Raw genomic sequence first — 23,153 nt, 5'->3', positions numbered from 1 at the left:
GGTAGAGTGCTCTGCGTTCCTGAGTGAGAGATCTGCTGACTAACCCATTCTGACCTGAGATCAGATTCATACGAGGTTTCCACTGGGACACACACTGGTCTGATTAACCCATTCTGACCTGAGATCAGATTCTAAAAATGTCAGTCGTTCTTCGATTTTTCAAAAAATAGCAGACCTACAAGCTCGTAGCGCGCCACTCGGTGGCGCGCTATGAGCTTGTAGATCTGCTATTTTTCAATAGCTAAAGCATAACATGATGCTATAACACCAGAATGGGTTCCCGTTCAGAATGGGCTAATTGTGTCCTGTTTTGGTATTGCGGTAACGGCGTGTACAGTACAGTGCGAGTGAATACTGTGTGCCTTTGTGTTTGAAGCAGAGAAAGTCAGGAGGACAGCGGTTGATGGGACAGACGGAAAGGTAGACATGGACGCCTGCATGTACAGTACCATGCGATTTAAATCAAAGGCAATTTGCCTGTATGTATGTATGTACAGTATGTATGTGTCCAGTGCACTAGGCTGCGTGCGTGTGTGCATGCATGCCTGGCCTGCCTGACACACAGGCCACATTAAGTCAAACCATTGATGGGAGGCATGTCTAACTACGTATAATTGAGGTTCCCAATTAGCTTTTGCTCCAGATCCACGAAATTAAGTTTAGTCATGTAACTGTTTGCATACGTTTGCAAAAGGAATGTGTGTGTGTGCCGTGCAAGCACAAGCAAGCGCATGCGTTTGACAATTTTTAGGATATTATACGGCATGTGTTAGAATAATTTCCTTCCAGGAGTGCAGTGTGTGTCATTTTGTCGTGGAATTCTGGATCAATCAATAAACGATGAGGCAATATTCTCAGGTGGTGATGTATGCTCTAACTAACATGATACCATGGGAGAAGTACAATAACACTCAGGTGGTAACGTAGTTCTGCCAAGAGCAGTCAGAAATCACAGTTATACTGTAGCTGCTCCAAGGACAAAGTAAACCATAACAAAGATATGCTATAACACAAACAACGGCCACTAGGCCCAGTGGAGACACCCAAGGCCCCCCACAGCCACCAAATAGCACTATGTATTATATAAGTATCATACTGTAACTGTAAGTGATGGTAAGTAATATAAAGGTTAGATATAAGCGATCACATAGTTTCTCCCTCACGTTCATTCACAACATTGCTCCATTGACGGCTGGTGTCTGTTTGTATAGCACAGTGGAATGTGCACGTGTCTTTCTACACGTTTCTGTTCATGCTAACGGGGTTGTGTCACCTTGTAGGTGAGCGTTCTGACGGACCAGGTGGAGGCTGTTCATGCTAATGGGGTTGTGTCACCTTGTAGGTGAGCGTTCTGACGGACCAGGTGGAGGCGCAGGGAGAAAAGATCAAAGATCTAGTGACCTCCCTGGAGGAAAACAATCGGAAGCTGGTCTCTACAGAGGAGATGCTGCAGCAGGTAAGACAGACATGTACACAAATGTATGCACACACACACACACACACACATTCTCAGGATTTAACGAACTCTCTAGAATTGACTGTTTGCGTAAATGTACTTTTGTTTAGTTTTTGTACAGAGCATTGACAAAGCCTTGAACCCCGTGAGACAAGGGCATTGTCACACACAGTCCATTACTGGGGTGCTGTTTGTCATTCATAATCTTATTGTCACACACAGTCCATTACTGGGGTGCTGTTTGTCCCTCATAATCCTATTGTCACACACAGTCCATTACTGGGGTGCTGTTTGTCCCTCATAATCCTATTGTCACACACAGTCCATTACTGGGGTGCTGTTTGTCCCTCATAATCCTATTGTCACACACAGTCCATTACTGGGGTGCTGTTTGTCATTCATAATCCTAGTCACACACACACATACGCAATATCAAATGTCTAGGTAATAAAGTAACGGCTATAAGGCTATAAAGGTTTCCTCCAAAGGAAGAGAGCTACATTGTAGGGGGAATTACAGTGCCGTGATCGCATTAGGCTCAAATAGTTTTCCAACCACTTTGGACAGTGACTCAAACATTCCCACTCCAATAGGACTGTAGAACAGGACAGGACCAGAACATACAGTATGAGAACAGGACAGGACCAGAACATACAGTATGTAGAACAGGACAGGACCAGAACATACAGTATTATGCACATGGCTTGCCGACATCTGTCACAGGTCGGCTCCACTTCAGTATACGTAGATCGGACCCACGTCATTACAGAGAGCATGTTTATTTTACATTCTTATAATTTATCGGTGTCACAATGAAAGTACATCTTTCATTACATTTGTGTTACACCCTCCCTGGCAGGAGCAGAGCCTGTAGATTATGGGGGATCGACGTCAATCTCCCGGAAGGAAGTCACTGAGGTAGTGAACCCATTCTGACCTGAGATCAGATTCATACGAGGTTTCCACTGGACACACACTGGTCTGATCAACCCATTCTGACCTGAGATCAGATTCAAAAAATGTCCGTCGTTCTTTGATTTTTCAAAAATAGCAGACCTACAAGCTCGTAGCGCGCCACTCGGTGGCGCGCTATGAGCTTGTAGATCTGCTATTTTTCAATAGCTAAAGCATAACATGATGCTAAAACCAAAATGGGTTCCCGCCCAGAATGGGTTAAGCAACTCTACAGTGGCAAAGCTCCGGGAGGTCGATGAGATTGATCCAGAAACGTTGAAGGTTCTGGCTGTTGAGGGGCTGTCTTGGCTGACACGTCTTTTAACATTGCGTATAGAAGTTTGGGACTGTGCCGAGGGAGTGACAAAGCTTGGGTTGGTGGTCCCACTATTTAAGAAGGGGCGATTACAGACTAGGTATCACATTACTCAGCCTCCCCGGTGAAGTTTACGCCAAGGTACTGGAAAGGAGGGTCCGGCCGATTGGTCGAACCTCAGATTCAAGAGGAGCAATTTGGATTCCGTCCTGGCCGTGGACCAACTGACCAGATCTATACTCTTGTTGCGAATGCATTGAGCACTTACTATGAGACCTAGCAGATCATGTCTGTCTGTGTGTGTGTGTGTCTGTGTGTCCCACCTTTGTGCCCATATATGGAGTTGAGTGATTTGTTTGTGATTGATGCAACACACTCCATATTTGGACGTATAGCTGCTTTGGGGACTCCTTATATGGTTATGACTAAGTTAAAAACTTAACTTAAAAATAACTTAACTTAAAAAAAAAAAACTTAAAAAAAAATCTTAAAAAAACCCAAATATGTACGAGCTGCGTTCGCTTCCCGCGTTTGCGCGTCTTACTGGTAGGGATCCTGGGAGTATGCATATCCGGTCTACATGTGTTTTGTGGATTTTTTGAGAAGGCCCCGGGAGGTTCTGTGGGAGGTTCTGCGGGAGTATGGGGTGATGGGGACCTTGTTGAGGGCAAAGCGAGAGCTGTGTCCGTGTGCTCGGGAGTAAGTCGGATTAGTTTCCGGTGCCCAGTGTCCACCAGTGAACCCTGGCCCACATAATCTAAGAGGGGCTAAGCTGCTGGGCTGGGTAGCAGAGGCAAATAGCTTCAGTTGTTGTGCTGAAAAGATGTCAAAGATGAAGCAGAAGAGACAAATGTGAAGTTGACAGTATAGTACAGTAGAGTAGTCAGCCTACAGCCAGGCCATTCTGAACAACAGAAGTTCCATTTGAACAATCGGCCCTCTGTTTAACCTTCTCTGCAGCTTCTTTGTAGTTGGTGTTGTCACACTGAGGTTTAAAAGGTCAAACCCCAAACCTACTGTACATTACTCAGTGAGGCGTTGATATTATATATTATCTATCAGTCAAACATCTCTCAGTTCAGGGCTGTTTAATCTGGAATGATCCACCTTTGACCATAAGAGATTGTACTTCATTTCCATCCTTTCCCAGCAAGCCAAATTACTTCATCATGACGTTATGATGACGTCCTCCGGTGACTCCGGTGACGTTCAGGACTAGGCCAGATCACAGCCCATATCTGGGGATGATCTTTACGTCATTTCCAGGACGTCTTCACCAGTTAAAATAATATAGCTTATTCTTGGCTAGATCTGACTATAGTTATGATATGACATGAGTTGATCCGGCCTCGATCAGACTCTCTCTGATTCATCCAGGGACGTCCGTCTTAGTGGGCAGAATTGATGTTGGTTGAAATCAGGTGATATTCTGGGCCAGATCTGACTAGTCTTGGTTTGACTTGATTTGGGATTTGGGAATAGAGACGTCACTAATTCGTCCTATATGGACCATGGGCAGGGGCGCTGTCCAGATCCCGGGCAGAGGCCTTTTTTGGCGGTTCTGGACAGTCACAACCGTGGGTCCGACCCGGCACTGCACTCCCTGTGGGGGTGTGGAACGCGTGTGTTGAACTGGAAGTCGGTGGGGCGAACGGTTCTGGAGTTACGTGGATTACAGCCGTCCGTCCGTCCGTACGTACAGACGGAGACGTGGTGCGTTAATAGATATGTCAGACTTGTGTTTCTTCATTAACAAAAAAAAACGTGTAAGTCTTCCAGTGTTACCACAGTTGCCATTATTTTCTAAATGACTTTAGTTTGCAATTAGTTACAGCCCCTGTCTGTTGTGTCTCCACTACAATTCTCCATGACTCGTGATAGTAAGTCAGTGGGTTATATTGAATTTAGCTCCTGTGTGTGTGTGTGTGTGTGTGTGTGTGTGTGTGTGTGTGTGTGTGTGTGTGTGTGTGTGTGTGTGTGTGTGTGTGTGTGTGTGTGTGCGTGTGCGTGTGTGTGTGTGTGCATGGCTTCGCGCGCATGGCCTCATTCCACAGTTAATAAGAGCTGGTCAAACAGCTAATGTGATATAGGATGGGTCAATGTTTAGTGATTAGTCTCTAACAATGGAGACTGAGGTGGAGTATGGAGATAACGTGTGTGTGTGTGTGTGTGTGTGTGTGTGTGTGTGTGTGTGTGTGTGTGTGTGTGTGTGTGTGTGTGTGTGTGCGCACACGCATGTCTGAATAGATATCGCCATGGCCTCCTTTCACTAGTTATCACCTCCTAAAGTCTGTGCCAGTGAAATTAATCTCTTGATGAATACTATAGTCTGTGAGATAACAACACATGCCATACCCCGTCATAGCATCTCTGACTGCGAGACAGAGACTGTGAGCGCCGTATCCATCCAGCCATGTAACAGTTTTGTGTCTGTCCCACGAGACTACTTCTTGCTATGGGCAACACAATTAATTAATTATGTGTGTCCTTAGTCAGCACACAAACACACACATGTTGTTCTCGTCGCGGAGGGATTCCGCCCGCCGGCACTTGGAGAGAGTTCTCTTCAAAATAGGGATGTTGTCTTCATCCTGAGAATGATTGTATTCAGCTACGTCTCTGTACACTAGTACACGATAACGTAAATGCACAACATGTTTTCAGTTCAAGTTAGTCCTGAGGCGGGATTAGTAGCAATTATTCAATTCAAAATGTGTTGGAGAGAACGCTATAATGACATCAGGGCTGGAATTAGCAAAGGAAATTAAATGAAATGCAATTGGTTGGTTTGGTCAGTCTGGGAGTTTCTGCAGGGGACTGAGGGAGATCAATGGCTCTGATCAAGCCCTTCTGGTCATTACTTCTTGTGGGGACATGTTTTATCCCTGCTTCTGGTCAGAGTGAAATCCACGTATTTCTTTTTGGTAAATGTAGACTGATGTTTTTGATGATATGTTTTTGTTTGATAATATCACAATTTAAAAACACATGTTAACCCAATTAAACCTATAGTGTCCCTATTTTGGGAAGTTTCAAAATTTGACAAATGTTCAGAATAGATGATAGATGATCTGTGGAATTATTTGGGTTGATTTGTTATAGCGTGTCCTTTGCTACCGTTTTTTCACTAGCCGTGCATGACATTATTACACGTGGGGACATCTAAAACAATCTATATTGTACCTTTGTTTAATGTATAGTCACTGCCTTCATTAACAAATCAGTTGGTTTCTTATACTGGTAGATTTATTAATGCACACTGGTGTGAGGAGATAGAGGGGTTTGTGTGTGTGTGTGTGTGTGTGTGTGTGTGTGTGTGTGTGTGTGTGTGTGTGTGTGTGTGTGTGTGTGTGTGTGTGTGTGTGTGTGTGTGTGTGTGTGTGTGTGTGTGTGTGTGTGGGGGGGGTGTGGGGGGGGGGGTGTGGGGGGGGGGGTGTCCTGGAGGATTGTTAGAAATATGCCAGCGATCCAGGGCTCAAACGAGGAACCAGTGCTTTATGTCTTTCAGTTGGTTTCCCATGTTGTACCTCAGGCTCAATTTGCTGCAAAATCCACTCAGCTGGTGAGTTATATAATAGAATCAGCAGAGGAAAGGAGGAATGTGAACAAAGTGGGAATAGAATGCAGCTGACCGGAGCTGTAGCTCACCACAATTAATTATCCCACAAGTAAGATATTTTGAGAAGATCTCACACGCTACTGTAGGTTTGTATGTGCTTTGAATATGTCAACTCAAGGCTCATACATAGTCTGGATTTTCGGTGGTGAGGTGACCACCGAACTACAACATGACGTCACTGAGCCGCGGTGAAGAGCAAACCACCGCCACCGCCCCAGCCCTTCTCTCTGTTTTTACTCGCCACCGCTCAACGTTATTTCAGCTCCGGTGGTCAGCTCACCACCGGAGCGGTGGTCACCTCACCACCGAAAATCCAGACTATGAATAGGCCTTTAAAGGGACACGGGCATAAGAAGAGGCTGGCTTGTTGATTCATTGATGGATTTATTGATTCATTTTATTTGGTGACTTCTCACTTTTTTCCCCTTTACATCAAATCTGTGTTGTTAACCAGAAAAAAAGGTTTTCAGGCTAATACATTGCTTTGTCCAGTGCACTTTACAATTCATGTTTTAGGAAGGAGAACATACACGTTTTCTCTTACCCTAATCTCCATCAGAAATTATAATTTCTCTCTCCGCCCCGGCCAGTTGCGTTCCCATGGATCATGGACGTATAGAGGCTCAAATGGGCTAGCACATCACACAACGTAAAGCCATGAGGCTTTGAAAAAAGCGGAAGTTGGATTAGTAGTTTGGACAAGGAAATGAAAGCAACCGCCCGGCGCACAGTCTTGTGAAAGAGACGTGCATGTTTAGCGTGAGTCAGTGCATAGAAATACACACACACCTTTTCATAGTCCAATAGCATGTATAGCCTTATCTCTGTTTATGTTCTCTAGTTCTCTCTCTCTCTCCCCCTGTTGTTTTTTTTTCTACCATTCCAGAGGGAGACAGAGGGATTTATTAATAGAGTCCCTAGCTAGCCTGTATGAGTATATATTTAGCCATGTGGGGTCCTGGCCCCAAGCCCAGTCCAGCCCGCCAGTCAGTGTGGGAAGAACATTGTGCCCAGTGGAGTGTCATACTGGCTGAGTGTCATACTGACTGCATTACACTACAGTAGCTGTGTTTTTGTGTGTATACATACATGTTTATTCACGTGTGTCTCCCTGTCTTAATGTCAGTATGTGGACTCACTGGCGTGTGTGCGTTTGTCTGTGTATGTGTATACACTACAGTCATGTATGTAATGCATGGCTGCCTCTGCGTTCCAGGAGCTGTTCAGCAGGACATCGCTGGAGACTCAGAAGCTGGATCTGATGGACGAGGTTTCCTACCTCAAGCTGAAGCTGGTCGGCGTGGATGAAGTGCACGCCAACACGCACAACCGGGACTCGTTGTCAGAGCAGAACAAAGCCGAGGTAAAGGAAAGAGAGAGTGTGTGTGTGTGTGTGTGTGTGTGTGTGTGTTCACCTATAAAGTTATGTTTTTCAACTCCTGCTACACGGTCAAAACCTGACTGTTTACACTTTCAAAGTTATAAACGCTCACTTTCTAAGTTACGCTCAGACTTTTACTCTGTTACCAGGAACAAGCAAACTGCTTTTCTTGTTTGTTTATGCTCAGGAGATTACTACATTCATAGTAAGTTATTGTAGACAATTAATGTAACTGATATACTGTAGAGGTGGGCAACCATTTTGTAATGGTTGTTATAATGACGTGCCCATAATAGAGATGCCAGGTGTCTCAGTCTGTCTGTGCGTTCTATAAATATTTAACCCATGAAAAGTATTAACAAGAGCTTTCGACAAATAACCACACACTTGATGACATGACACACTTACTGTACTGTCAAACTTGTATGTGTCTGTATAATGTAAATTCTATACAGAAGTCACTGCTGTAGACGTGCTATTCTTTTCCCCTCTGGCTTCTTACTCCTGCCAAAAACAAGCTAGTACACAGAATCACCAAATCATGATAGTCCTATGTAGACTTGTATTGTACAGCATAGGACCACAAGTGGTTTTATACCACTTGAACCCTATTATATAGCATTCATATTCCGGGGGGGGAACATTAGCCAAAAATAGTAGATCTACAAACTCACAATGTGCGCTGTGAGCTTGTAGGTGACATGATTTGGTCTAGAGTAGACTCTAGATGGAAACGGCGGTCCAAGTACAAGCCAACTCAGGTCAGGTACTAAACCCAGAGGGTTTGAGTGGTTAACAGTCAGTTAGCATAAAGACATGAATGAGTCTGACATTATAAAAGCAGGTATATCAGGTTGTACATGTTGTCCACGTTGTACGGTGTAGTCTGTGGGTGATCTGCCGGTGGGTTTGTCATTGAGCCAAAGGAAACAGTACCAACTTCTCCCAGTGAATAATTGTGGTCTCAGCTAGCCAGCACTTTAACCAAAATAGATGGCTTTCCCCGACACAGAAATGTGCAGATGTTAGATTCTTGGTGTATTTAATTTATGGGATTTTGTGGATTAAGAGCCTTTTATGTGCCTGGTAATTTATTAACTTATCAATTGATGTAATCTGAAATACATGAGGAAAGGGTCCCCAGATGTTTTCATTGTGTGATGTCACCTGTTGTACAGTAGTTGTACATGCCACTGGAGCAGTTTCCACGAGGGATGGAATGTGATTGTGAGGATGTGAGCTTGATGTTAGCCAGGGCTGTTCTGTTCTCAAGTCATTCGTCAACTCCAACATGTCATCAGGCCAGTGTAGAGGTGCCAGTTTAGCCTAATACTATGGAATCAGATCACTGCCAATAATTCACAGTTGTTTTGCGGGAGACTCAAAAGCTTGATTTTAAACTGTGTGCTTGTACTGCCAACAATTTTAAATGTAAAACATGAATTAACTATTCATTTTTGCCTGGGACTATGCACATTAATTCGATGTAAATGTGCCAGAGTTGGGTAAGAGCTCATTTACATCTGTAGTCCCACGCATATACAGTACTGTATGTCGGCCAGGCCGGGTGTTCAGTCTACCGTATGATGTCTTTCTATGACATATTTATGACTCCATACTTTCATTATGGTTTGGTTTCAGACCGCATGACCCCATGCATTGATGATCAAATTCAAGCTACATATTTCAAAAACAAACAAAACAAAGAAGAAAATCTAATAATCTCTCTCTTGCCTTCAGCCTGGTGGAGATAACAAGGCCGCAGCACAATCCACGGTACTCTAATTAGACGTAATAAGACGTCATTCGAAATAATGTGTTCGTTATTAGAAATAATAATATGTTTTTATTAGACAGAAACAAATGACATATACCTTAATTATAAGAATATATATTCTTTCACAGCGAACGTTTTTAGCCCATATCTTTGCGATCTGGGAGGTCCCTGAAACAACATATTTTGAGATGGGGGGTCCACGGCCAATTACATATTGTTGACATGAATGAAATAGTTTGAAAACCAGGTTTTTCAAAAAAACTGTCATGATTTAGAAGACATTTTTTAGAATCCGTTCTCAGTCCTAAATGGGTTAAAGTTAAATAGCGCAGCTTTTAATGTGAAAAGTGAACAGAAGTCAGTCGACTCGACATGGCAGTTGCCTTGAGCTTAAATCTCTTTGAACGTGATCCATGAGCAGCGATTGAGCGAACGAACATGCCTGAATAATGAAATGTAAACATCAGAAGTCTCCCCAGACACCCGGTCAGACAGACAGCTGTCAGTGCTGTCAACAAGACCACCCTCGCCACCAGCATGTGTCATTGTTGGTGGGCACTGAGCTGATGTCATGCTGTTCTTGTAGTTGAATCGGTTAGAGCCATTCAAGAAGTTCGTTGTTAGCATTGATTTTTTTCCTTTTTTTGAGTGGTGCAACCACTCCTACAACCAGCAATGTCCGTGTACCTGTTTGTTTGTGTACCTGAATGAGCACGAGTATGTGACTTATTTATACCAGTAGGGGGCGCCAGAAACAGAGAGAGGGGTAGTGCTGTGTCTCTAATGAGAGAGAGAGAGTGAGAGTGAGAGAGAGAGAGGGGGGGGGGGGGGGGGGGGAATTGCACCACTCAGTTCACACGTGTGTGATTTTTGTATTCAGACAGCCAGCAATGGGTAGAACGCTCCCAAAAAATGTTTGTCTCTGTGACACATCTAGGGGCCACTAGAAGCTAGAAGCTTTGTCATTGGTCGATTTGCCTGTCTACTTCCTGATTGGTTTAGTTATTGCGACCAGGTTTTTTTTCGACCAATGACAAAGCTTCTAGGAACATCGGGGCGGCGGTGGCTCAGGGGGTAGAGTGGTAACTCCCATCATCAGTTTGTATTCACGTTAAAGGCCATCAGACACACAGTGGCATTTACATTCTTCTCACAAATGGGGATACTTCCTTGTAATACTGCACACACACACACACACACACACACACACACACACACACACACACATATCTGAGCAGTCTTTGCTTGTCTTCAGTAGTGTCTTTGTATTGCCGCTTTGTTCATTGTGACACCCAGCTGTTCCCCAGTGGCACCGCAAGACACTGGAACAGCCCTCGTGGTCAAGCCGCGTGCGTGCGTGCGTGTATGCGTGCGTGAAACTATCACAAGAGACGTAGCTCCAGGATTGTGATTTATAATTTAATAAAGACGAAGCATTTTTTACATGTACAGTAGATGCACACACTCTGATACACGCACGCACGCGCGCACACACACACACACACACACACACACACACACACACACACACACACACCACACAATGCACAGGATGCTCACACAGTAAATATTGCAGAATGTACAGTAACTGTCAGTGTGACATCTGTGAGAAAAAGCCTAACTGTGACTTAACTCTTCATGGATTATTTTATTTATCTGCTCACACAAGGGGCTCACAATTCACATAAAAACCATGCTTCTAATAAAGCAGCGGTTTTAGTGCAATTTATTTTTGGCTAACAAAAATGTTTTTATGTTTCATACAGCCCCTGTATCGGCTATTTTTTTAATTTAATTTCCACCTGCCCAAAGTAGGGATGCCAAAGTTAGAGTAGTTAATAACTCACAGCTGTTGGCCCTAAAAGAGAGCTAAAAGGCGTTTAATTTTTTTTTATATCCCAGACAAAATAAGCATATCACCATTTCACACCTATTCTACTATAATCCCTACACACAGATTCAAACCTTGACGTTACTACAGTAACACCAATCAAAATAAATCTAAGTCTAATTACCTCGAGGGAAGGCTAGGTGGTCATTGGCTGTCGTTGGACTGAAATGACCACCGTGAAATCTCAAGTCGCCCACAGCCTCTCCAGTAGTGTCCACTAGAGTAAGCAATAATGTGAGCCAACTATATCCTTAAACCAACATTTACATAGCTGTACAGTGTTGCTGTAGTGAGAGAGTGGGGAGGAGGTTGAGGTTTAGCTTATGGACAGATGTCTGGATGTCTTTCAGCCCTGTGTTCACAGTTCAAACATGCATGAACACATACAGTAGACAGCCCAGCACACATCAGCTCATATCAAGGCCAATCAAACAGATGTGGTGGGTGGTACTTTTCGTCTCTCTAACCATCTCTTTATTTTTCTCCTTGCGTCTTTCTGTTTTTGTCTATTCTCTTTTATGGTAATTCCCTCACTTTGTATTGCTCTCTACATCAGTGGTTCCCAAACTTTTTAGCTTATGAGCCAAAAGATAAATTAAATTAATTATAATTAAAAACAAAAACGTAGGAAACCAAAAATAAGGGGACCCCATGAAAATGGGTCCCGCCCCAGTGTTTGGGAAACAGTGCTCTACAATACATACAGTAACACACACACACACACACACACACACACACACACACACACACACACACACACACGCGCGGTACTGCTCTTTAGCGATGAATCCAACATGTCCGGTGTAGAGTAGCATAGTATGGTTTTGGTCATGCTGTGAATGATGGTAACTGATACCAGGCTATGTATATTTCTTGTCAATCAACTGCATATTTTGTGTGTGTGTGTGTGTGTGTGTGTGTGTGTGTGTGTGTGTGTGTGTGTGTGTGTGTGTGTGTGTGTGTGTGTGTGTGTGTTAGCCTGTGTTAGCCTGTGTGCTGTGGGTACAGTGTATGTTTGTGGTTAGCAACAGCTGCTAGGCTCCAGTGGGCAGACAAGAGGAATGGCAGACACCCATTCATAGCATTCCTCAGGGCCAAACACTTTCACCTCCAGAGATCACACCAACACACGCACACATACACGCACGCACACACACACACACACACACACACACACACACACACACACACACACACACACACGCACACACACACACACACACACACACACACACACACACACACACACACACACTGTCTGTGATGCGGTTGCCACAGTCTGTCTATATGTCTCTCCTCTTCACGTTGTTTTCTATGTGCTTCTGTATTTCTACATCTCCCCTGATGAGTTCCACCATATTTTCCAGTATTTTAATCAAATGATTTTGTATTACGTTTATTAAACGGTTACACTTTTGTGTTGGGACATCATGTCTATATTTGGGGACTAAATTGTTGTCCCCAATTTGATTTTACTGCAGTTCCAAAAGGTCAGACTGTTGATTAGGCATTCGGTATGCTAGGGTAAGCGGATATGGATTAAGAGTGTGTGTGTGTGTGTGTGTGTGTGTGTGTGTATCTGCGTGCGTATCTGCGTGCGTGCGTGTGCGTGCGTGTGTGTGCGTGCGTACATTTGCATATGTGTCTCTGTTTCTCACGCTATTCCAACAATGTGGCAATAGAGATGTGATGCTATGTTCTGTGCTGTTGTGAGTTTGTTGTGGTACATTTTACCCCTTGAGCTCTTGTCTTATTTACTTTGTCCAACGACAGTGTCACATGGCAAAGATAGCCGATCTACAAACTTACAACGCCGTGCATGTTTTGCCTGTAATGACATGCCCGGAAATAGCCGGGATATGTTAAAAGTACAGTTAAAAGTACAGTATGTGTCAATTGTAGTGATAATAGTGTTTTCTGTCCAGCTCTGTGTCAAGGATTTTCAGGATGCCTCCCTTTTTTTCGTTAGAAAGAAAACTTGCTCCATCATTGAACCGTTTTCGGCTGTTATGTCTACTTTCTGTTTGTGTACTGTATGTGTGTGGTAGTGTGCGTTTGTATGTGTTTCTTTGAAAGGTTGCCTAAGTAATGGCAGTCAGTAATGAAAATATGGAAGCACACGTACACAAGTAATGTCTAGATTAACATATAAGTTAATGTATTTTATCTCCTCCTCTCTGCTCTTCTCTCCTGTGCTCTTATTCTCTAACCCCGCTCTACACTGTCCTCTCCTGATATAATGATGTCCTTTCTCCTGCACTCGCTGCGTCTGCTCTTCGCCCTCCCACTTCTCCTCCCAGTGCGTGGTAAATTTGATCAGTGAGCTCCAGGAGCAGATGTGCAGGTTTCAGGAGGAGATCAGCACTCGCATTCAGGAGAAGCGTGCCCTGGAAGAGCGAGAGGACCGGCAGGAGGAGGACACGGGAGACAGCCATGCCCGAGATCAGAGTCCCAAAGTGGGCATGGTTGGCTCAGATCCCTGCCCCTCTGGTGGCAGTGACCCGGAGGAATGCAGCGGAATGCACATTGGAGGAGGACAGAGTGTACATGTAGGCAGACATGACTGAGGATGAGCTCATCTTTCCCATTGTTTCCTCCCTTCCTTTTCTCCTTTTTCCTTCTAACCGTTTTGCACACCAGCCAACATCTGGACTTTTCCCACAAATCAAACTAACAAAGCTCTCTTGCAGTGAATGTCTGTTTGCTGTCATACAGTGTACGAGTGGACTCTTGTTTATGTTAAACCTGTTAGGCCTCTCTGAGTTTCCTTCCAAATACTTCAATACGCTGAGGTGCAACAGAGCTTATTACAAGATTACAAATCTGGGTGGTTCAGGGGTGTAGTTCCTGCCCACCACCGTGGGGACTGACTATGGCTTTACTTTGGATCCTCCGCTGTATGTACTATGGAGTGGCCGGGCGTTCCGATTCCAAACGGTTGCGTTTGCAGTCAGTTGGGAAGCCGGAATTCTCTCTCTGTCGTGGAAGCGATGCCGTGTACGTGTATGTTGGAGGAGACGCAACGTGGCTCCCAAACGTTTTCAGGTCGAGACCCAAAAGAGAGATTAGACGTTTTCCCTGTGAGTCTTAACTTACTTAGCTTATATATATCATTGTGTGGTGAAGTGACTATGGACGGAGAAACCCACCCAATGCACATGGACACACACCCGGCTCGCCCTGCTGAATCCCTCCAACCTATCGCTTTGGATTTGTTCTTTCTTTATGTTTATTTTATTGTTGATTATAACACGTATGCATGGAAGTGGTCTCCCTACAGTATGCACGATGCACCCTAGCATCTCTATAATCTGGACATAATAGTCAAAATAGTCACACATCCATCAGTCCACGTCCAGCTCGCAAACACATCAACGTCGTGAGCGGCTATTTCTGGCAAAGAGATTTGGTGGAAACTGAATAAAAGGAGGTTACCGAGTACAGTATGTACAGTAGACCTTGAGGGACCCCACTGGGCAACAAAGTGTATAGGATTTAAGTGGTTAAATAAGGCGTGTACATCATTGGAAAAGATTAATTATCGTCTCAAGTGCCGGCAGGTGGCGGCATATGTGCCGGCAGCCGCCGGTCTGTGGCGGATTAGGAGGCTTTGCCGGTGGCAGAGGAAACACTGCCGCTGCCGGAGAATGCACTCGCTGCTTTTGCCGCTTTTGAGAGATGTTTTTCCACATTCCGTTGACAATATATATTGGTTTTTCTTTTAAACGTTGATATATTTCCCAGGTGGATGCCCCCTCCCTTCCCCCCCCCCCTCCCCTTGCTTTGTGTTCTCAGGCTCATCCTGGTTGTTGATAACCGCACGGTGTGGTGTCTACTGTCTTCTTGTCTGTTTTTAAGGGGATGGTTCGTTCCATTGCATCCAAAATGTAATGCCTGTGATATAACTCTCCTGTTTGGTCTTGGAAACCTTTCCTATACCTCAACCTTTAACTGCACTGAATGTGGGTCTGTTGTCATCGTTGAACGTCTAAAGTACACAGTGGTGGAAAGTAACGGAGTACATTGACTAAGTACTGTACTTAACCCATTCTGACCTGAGATCAGATTCATACGAGGTTTCCACTAGGACACACACTGGTCTGATGAACCCATTCTGACCTGAGATCAGATTCCAAAAATGTCAGTCGTTCTTCGATTTTTCAAAAATAGCAGACCTACAAGCTCGTAGCGCGCCACTCGGTGGCGCGCTATGAGCTTGTAGATCTGCTATTTTTCAATAGCTAAAGCATAACATGATGCTAACACCAAAACGGGTTCCCGATCAAAATGGGTTAAGTACAATTTTGAGGTACTGTACCTTTACTTTACTTTGTGTTTCCAGTCTTCAGTACTAGTTGGCCTTCTGCTCCACTACAGTACATTTCAGAGGAAGATATTGTGCGTTTACTGCGTTTATAAAGGGCTGAAGTGGTTTTACATTTAACCACTTCGGCCCTTTATACATTTCGGCCATTTGAAAATGGCAGATCTACAAGATCTTGTAGATCCGCAATTATATATATATATATTTTTTTTTATACATTTTGAATTTGTAAAACGGGACATTCTGCACAATGAGTACTTTTTTTTAACTTTTGGTACTTTAAGTATATTTTGATACCAATACATTTGTACTTTTACTCAAGTACATTTTTCATTCAAGACTTTTACAACAGAGTATTTCTATACATTCTACATTTCTATTGATACTTTTGATACTTAAGTAAAAAAAGATTGCATACTTTTTCCACCACTGACGTCTACCCCTTCATGGTGTGTGTGTGTGTGTGTGTGTGTGTGTGTGTGTGTGTGTGCCACTGCCGGTCAGTAACGTAGAGGTGATTTCCTTGGCCATTCCTGAGCACTAGTGGAAATGTGTGTGTTTCTTTCACAGAATTTCCACTTTCAGAGTTTCAGAATGAATGGGGAGAAAGAAAGAAAGAGTCTGGAGTGAACTGGAGTGCATGCATGGTCAGATCTGTGACTTTCAAACTGGTTTGTGTGGTTTGGTTTGGTCTGAACTTACTGACTGACGTGTGCTGTTGTTTCTTCTCCTCTGTGTGTAGGACCTACTGCAGGTGGTGAACCAGCTGAAGAGTAAAGTGGAAGAGCTGGAGGGAGAGAAGAGCCAGTATGAGAGGAAGCTCAGAGCCACCAAGGTACTGTAACTACAGTATGGGACAAAAACTAAAGAAAGGTGTACACTTGGGTTACATATTGATTATATAACTTGTATAACAGTAAGACGCGCAAACGCGGGAAGCGAACGCAGCTCGTACATATTTGGGTTTTGGACGTATAGCTGCTTTGGGGACTCCTTATATGGTTATGGCTGAGTCATGGTGACACAAATCACTCAGCTCCATATATGGGCACAAAAGCGGGACAGACAGACAGACAGACACACAGACAGACAGACATGATCTGCTAGGTCTCATAGTAAGTGCTCACTGCGTTCGCAATAACTTGTATACCAGGTTTGAATAGAGGGTATGCGCATGCATAAAGTGAGCGTCAAAGTGAGTTTAACGTCGTTTTAATGTCATTTAATGACATTAAACGCAAATTCCCGCATAACTTTCAGGTATGATGATGTGTTAAAAATATGATAATTTAAAAAAAATCATTTAGATAACGCGTCAATTTTCCAACTTATCCATTTATGAATAGACACTTTATTAAGTTAGTTTGCAGAAAGAACAGAGGTCCAATTATACAATGATATTAATTAATACACAAAGCCCTGAGAACTTGTTTCCATTGAGATCTGCAGCCACTGCCACCCCAGTGACATATTATTCTGATGCCACCGGTTGGCAGAAGAATAACCGTTTCAACTTTATTTAGCTGCAGAGTGTGATGTGAATGTTTCAGACTAACATACCCTGTACCTTTCACACTTGCACTAATACAATTTTGAATCATGAAAGTCCCTTTTAAGATTCGGGACTATATCTTGAATGTCTATCCCTTACCCCTTATCCATAAACTTATTTGCCTTTTTTTCTTTACTATATTGAAAAACCTTTAAAAAAAAGTCTAAAAGATGTAGATCGGCTAGTTGAACTATTTAAAAATGTTTTTCAAAAAAAGTAAAAATAGCAAATTGGTTTTGGGATAAGGGGTGTGGGGTGGCGCAAGATAGGGCCCCATTTCTCTTTTGTCTGAGGCTGTTGGACTGACGGCACAAATTTCTGCTTGTTTCACTTGCTTCAGATCTGTTCACTTCTGAGTTACTTTTTTTCCTTTGATAACACAGTTGCTAGTAGCTAAACTGAAGGTCGATTTGCCATGTCTTTATTTCTGCTTACAGTGCCCCCTTCCTGCTCTCTCTCTCTCTCTCTCTCTCTTTTTCTCTGTTTCTCTGTCTTCTTCTTGGACTGCTTTCCTCTTTTTTTCCCCTCTCTTTATCGCTTGCATTCTCATTCACATTCTCCCTCCACTTCTTTTACTCACCTCCCCATCACTCCTCACACACGCACGCACGCACGCACGAACACACACACACACACACACACACACACACACACACACACACACACACACACGCACGCACGAACACACACACACAAACCCCACGACGTGTCCCTTCCCCATGTCCTCTCTCTCTTTCTTCTCATCCTGCTCTTGCCTCACGCTCTCTCCTTCCTGTATGTCCTTCCTCTCCTCGTCCCACTCTCTTATCTCGTGTCTGTCTGTCCTCGTCGTCTCTCGCTTGTCTCCTTCTCACCTCTCTTTCTCTAACCTCTCTCTCTCCTCTCATCTGCATGGCTGTCCTTCCTCTCTCGTCTCTCTGTCTCTCCTCCTCTCTCATCTTACGTTCTCTCCTCACAACTCTCGTCTGTCTCATCTCTCTCTCTCTCTCTCACCTCTCACTCTTCTCCTCATTGTCTCTCCATCCTGACATCTCTCTAGCTCTCTATCTCCTACTCTCTCCACGTGTGTTATCAGTCTCTGATGACCCAGCTGGCCAGCCTCAAGCTGACAGTGGAACAAACACAGATGGAGAAACAGCACTGGGAGGAGCACTGCCACAGTGCACAGGTGGAGCACCCCTTAACCCTGCACCCTCCCACCCCACCCCACTCCACTCACCCCTTAACCCATTCTGACCTGAGATCAGATTCATACGAGGTTTCCGCTGGACACACACTGGTCTGATTAACCCATTCTGACCTGAGATCAGATTAAAAAAATGTCAGTCGTTCTTCGATTTTTCAAAAATAGCAGACCTACAAGCTCGTAGCGCGCCACTCGGTGGCGCGCTATGAGCTTGTAGATCTGCTATTTTTCAATAGCTAAAGCATAACATGATGCTAACACCAAAATGCGTCCCCGTTCAGAATGGGTTAACCCTGCACCCTCCCACCCCACCTCACCCAACCCCACCCCACACCGGTCTAAATATGCTCCTTGTCTGTTGGGCGCTTCGTGTTCTGTCCTCCCATAATGCCTTTCTCCTCCTCCTTCCTCACCTCCCTCCTTTGTGTTGTGACAGTAGCCTGCCGTTGCTTTTTGACCTGAGCTGCAGCAGGACACAAAAATCTTTATCAACTTTTGTTGACGTGGCGATAAAGATTTAACTTGAAACTTGATGTCATTTGCCAAAAGGGTCATTTGCCCTGGGCTGTACATGTCATTTAACGTAATGTGGGTGGCATCTCTACACGGTAAAATCTTCTCCATTCCTTTTGTAACTCTTGAGAGTGTATAAAACCAATAAGGTCTGTACAGTATACAGTACAGTCTCATTATTAGGACAGGGTCATGGGAAATCTATTAATTCATCCAAACATAAGTCTGTCAGCTAGTGATACAATCTGCCTGAATGTCTTGTGCTTACAAAATGGAAACGCATTATTTGTATTTGTGTGTGTGGAGTGAACATAAATAATCTTTGTTAATGTAAGCCCTGAGAGTGTAGAATTACACTCAGTGGATCTCATATAGTACAGTACGGTACGTACACATTTTCCATCCAAACTGAGCAGCACATGTAGCAGACCACTCACGTGGCTTCGTTTTGTTTAAGCCATTTGCATGTCGTCGGTTGGAAACCAACGACAACCAAAACTGTTACTTTTCAGGATTCAAATTCATGAATTGACTTCTAAGCTCAAAACATGTTGCATCGCAACACGTTTTTGAGCTTTTAGATCGGCTATTTTTGCTACTTTTGTGTGACTCTGTTATGACGAAGTAGGACATTAATTTACGAAGAAAAAAATGTTCAAATATGAAGATAAGAGGTTTCTGCGCAGAATGTGCCCTTGTTGCCACTGCCACACACACACACACACACACACACACACACACACACACACACACACACACACACACACACACTGCAGTGGTTCCCATTCATGGTGTTACATTGTGGTGTGTGTTTCTCCATTAGTCTTGGGGGTCTGACCACCAGTGTTGCTTCTTTTATGTTCTTAAGTTCTTCTCCATATGTCGTTGTTGTTGTGCAGGTCTCTCTGTCATCAGCATCTGCTCTCTGACTGAGTTGCGTCTCTCCTAGGAATAATAATAGAAAAGGATAAAACATCAAACTTATACTACAGTATAGCACTTCTCTAAACACTCAACAGCGCTTTATGTGATGAAATGTAAACGAAAGCACCAAAAAACACTTTGATGAATACAAAACCTCATTGTTTTGTGGTGTCAGAGGATGATAAAAACAAGCGTGGCAAAGACTTGCTCTTGCCCGTGGGCTTTCTTTTTTCACGCCATCATAAAGTCCTTATTTTGATCATAAGACCCAAATACTGAATGCCAAGTCTCCAGATTTTCTTCAGAATATGCAGGACACTTTTTTTTACTAAGACACTATATGGCATATTGGGAGTCCAACTAGTACTAGTGGTTATTCTGAGTGTTCAATTGGACCAATAAGGGTCCATTTGGTTCCATTTTGAACACTCAGAGTTAGACCTGTTCTGGCCATTCAGAGCTATAGCTCTTTGTGTGTTTCTGGTATTATTGTCCACTCATCCAGTATGTCCGTCTGTCTGTGGCAAAAATGGAATGTCCAAAATGTCCACCACAACAAGCCAGCATGACGAATCGAACCCTGTACTGTACATGATGCTAAACTAATGACTGGCAGGACAATAAAACATGTGTGCTCCTTCTCTCTCTACACACACACACACACACACACACACACACACACACACACACACACACACACACACACGCAGGCAGAGATCTCGGAGCTCCAGCAGATCCTGGCCTCCAAGGACTCTGAGATAGAGTGTCTGCAGAACCAGCTGCTGGCCAGAGGCTGCACACCAGGTGACACTGAGAGAGGTATGCTTCATTGCTACCGCGTGTGCGTGTGCGTGTGCGTGTGCGTGTGCGTGCGTGTGTGTGTGTGTGTGTGTGTGTGTGTGTGCTGATAAAAGAGAGAGATGGATGCTAATTAACACATGCTTCTGTTTTGACTTGTTCTTTACTCTCTGCTGCCCTCTGCTGTAGAGGAGGTCTATATCAAGCAACTGATTGACAAGTGTAAGGCACGGTGTGCTCTGACTGGGTCTGCGTCCAATTTCAAACCAAACTCTTAGTTTAATGTCACTGTAGGTCACTTGCCGTGTGTGTGTGTGTGTGTGTGTGTGTTGGTTCTAGGTGGTTAAATGTCTGAAATAAAGCCTTTTGCGGTCCAGCTCTTACAGCATAAAACTTGATAGCTGCCATGTGTACAATTTACAGTAGAATTGGCGAAGAGGCTCATCCTATTCCAGCTGTATAAGTGACAGCTTAAGAGTACTTAATGCGCCACAGTTGTAGAGAAACGGAACTAATCAAAGTCATACATCCTCCTGTGTGTGTTTTCTTTAAAAACTAAATTACCCCATTGGACATGGAAACTGGAAAGTACAAATCATGCATTTGTTGCCAAGTGTCTGTCTGTGGTCTTCTGGAGCTGCTACCACCTCTTAGTGTCAACTGGACTGTTTCGCGGCCACTTTCCATGAGACCACGAATGCAGCATTTACTACATGGTGAAAGAAATGCAAATGCGAGGCGGAGTTGGCGAAAGGGCCTTTCTGTGTGGAGTTTGCATGTTCTCCCCGTGTCCCCTAGGGTAGATACCCTCACAAAAACATGCAGTAATCCTGGTCTCTAAACTGCCTCCCCCTGGCCAGCGGGGGCGCCTGATGGAAGGGAAAGGAACTGGTCGGAATAACGTGTCCCTTCCACGTGCTACGTCCGGCCGGGGAAATCCCCCTCTGTCAGGTGAAAAGAAGCAGCTTGGACTCCTCATGCATAGAAGGAGGCATGAGGTCAGTCCGCTGCCCCCCCAGGTTGGCAGAGGAAGTGTAGCGCCAAGGATTACATTAGATAATTGACACTGGGTGAAAAGAAAAAACTGGGTTACAAAATCGTGGGATAAAAAAAAAAAAAAAAAAAAAAAAAATCCATGTCGTACACCGCATCTCCACTAGCTAAAGACTGCTGGGTTGTGCTCCGAAAATAGCAAATGGCTAATAGCAAATAGCTCTCAGCGTGACGCAGCGTGAGCTTGTAGATCTGATATTTTAGTCCAAAAGTGCCCCCTCTTACAGGATTTCAGCCCCTGCCTCTCTAACACTCTCTGCACGTCCCTGTGTAACCTGTCAACATTGTGACCTAGCAGCGTTACACAGGGAGCTTGATTGGATATCGTTGTGGATGAGAGTCATGATGTGTGGTTTTGGAATGAAAATAAGTGCACACTGTCTCACACACGAGTGAGTGAGTGAGTGAGTGAGTGAGTGAGTGAGTGTCCACTTTCGATTATTCAGGGAAGTGGTGTTAGCAGAGAGTTTGGTTTGAGATTGGTCCAAAAGCTCCAATAATAATTTGCATCCTTTCATTGTCTTTGTACATTGTCTGCACTATTATTATTTTACCATCGGTTTTGAGCTTTTGTGTGACATCTGGGCACAATTACTACTGTCTGTCACCATTACAACTGTCTATGTCACCATTACAACAAACAAGACTAGGCGCCATTGCTGTATTTGAGCGGATTTTGAATAATATTTGTTACTGGTGTGTGTTAGTATCAATCAATGTCATATGATGAAGAGATGATGCCTCGTGTAAAAACAAAACATGCATCTCGAGAAAACCTACGGTACATGTTTCACACACATTCATATGTATAAATGTGTGTGAATGGGTGAATGTAATGCACAATTTATATAAAGCGCTTTGGATAAAAGCGCTATATAAATGCACCATTTACCATTTTAATGGTATCTGCAGCACACCAGTTAAATACATTGCTTGGAACGATGCAACATTTGTCCCAGCCAGGTGATGTCCGTGTCCATTTGTTTTGCTTGCTCAGTGTGTTAGCATGGCTGTCGTATTGGTCTCCACACATCGCATCAGGCATGCCCTGAAGGGTAACCGGAAGGCTCACCCCCAAAACACGCTCGCCTCCGTTCATTTTGTCCGACCGTTTTTCTACTCCCCTGAAGAATAAGGAAAAGAACGCAGTAAGCACCTGTATGACACCCTTATCTTCCTGTTTCTTAGACCAAGAGTTCCACAGGTTGAAGATGGGAATGGAGTCTTTGTTGGCGTCAAATGATGAAAAGGTCAGTGTTTCTAGTGGGTGATGAGGGTTGTCCCTCTAAGTATTAGTCTAATAGTATTAAATGTAGTTCTAGTGGGGGGTATCAATGTTTTAACCCATTCTGACCTGAGATCAGATTCATACGAGGTTTCCACTAGGACACACACTGGTCTGATTAACC

General features: G+C 44.0%; 1 protein-coding gene across 7 annotated transcripts in view; it reads left to right on the top strand.

Moving 5' to 3' along the window:
• ppfibp2b (PPFIA binding protein 2b) overlaps positions 1 to 23,153 on the top strand; it is a 100,362-nt gene that overhangs the window by 52,768 nt on the left and 24,441 nt on the right. For 5 of the 7 annotated variants that reach the window (XM_080761984.1, XM_080761982.1, XM_080761981.1 and 2 more), the window contains 6 exons: positions 1,343 to 1,456; positions 7,562 to 7,708; positions 13,695 to 13,943; positions 16,461 to 16,553; positions 20,604 to 20,712; positions 22,933 to 22,994. In XM_080761984.1, the coding sequence (XP_080618110.1) occupies positions 1,343 to 1,456; positions 7,562 to 7,708; positions 13,695 to 13,943; positions 16,461 to 16,553; positions 20,604 to 20,712; positions 22,933 to 22,994 (774 nt within the window). The remainder of the gene's footprint in view (positions 1 to 1,342; positions 1,457 to 7,561; positions 7,709 to 13,694; positions 13,944 to 16,460; positions 16,554 to 20,603; positions 20,713 to 22,932; positions 22,995 to 23,153) is intronic. The other 2 variants (XM_080761983.1, XM_080761986.1) reach the window with 2 other exon arrangements.

This window comes from Protomyctophum bolini, assembly GCF_963924005.1.
Source record: "Protomyctophum bolini genome assembly, chromosome: 4".
In the NCBI taxonomy this organism is placed as follows: Eukaryota; Metazoa; Chordata; class Actinopteri; order Myctophiformes; family Myctophidae; genus Protomyctophum; species Protomyctophum bolini.
The sequence above is the reverse complement of the archived record's forward strand: the minus strand, read 5'-3'. Positions and strand labels throughout refer to the sequence as shown.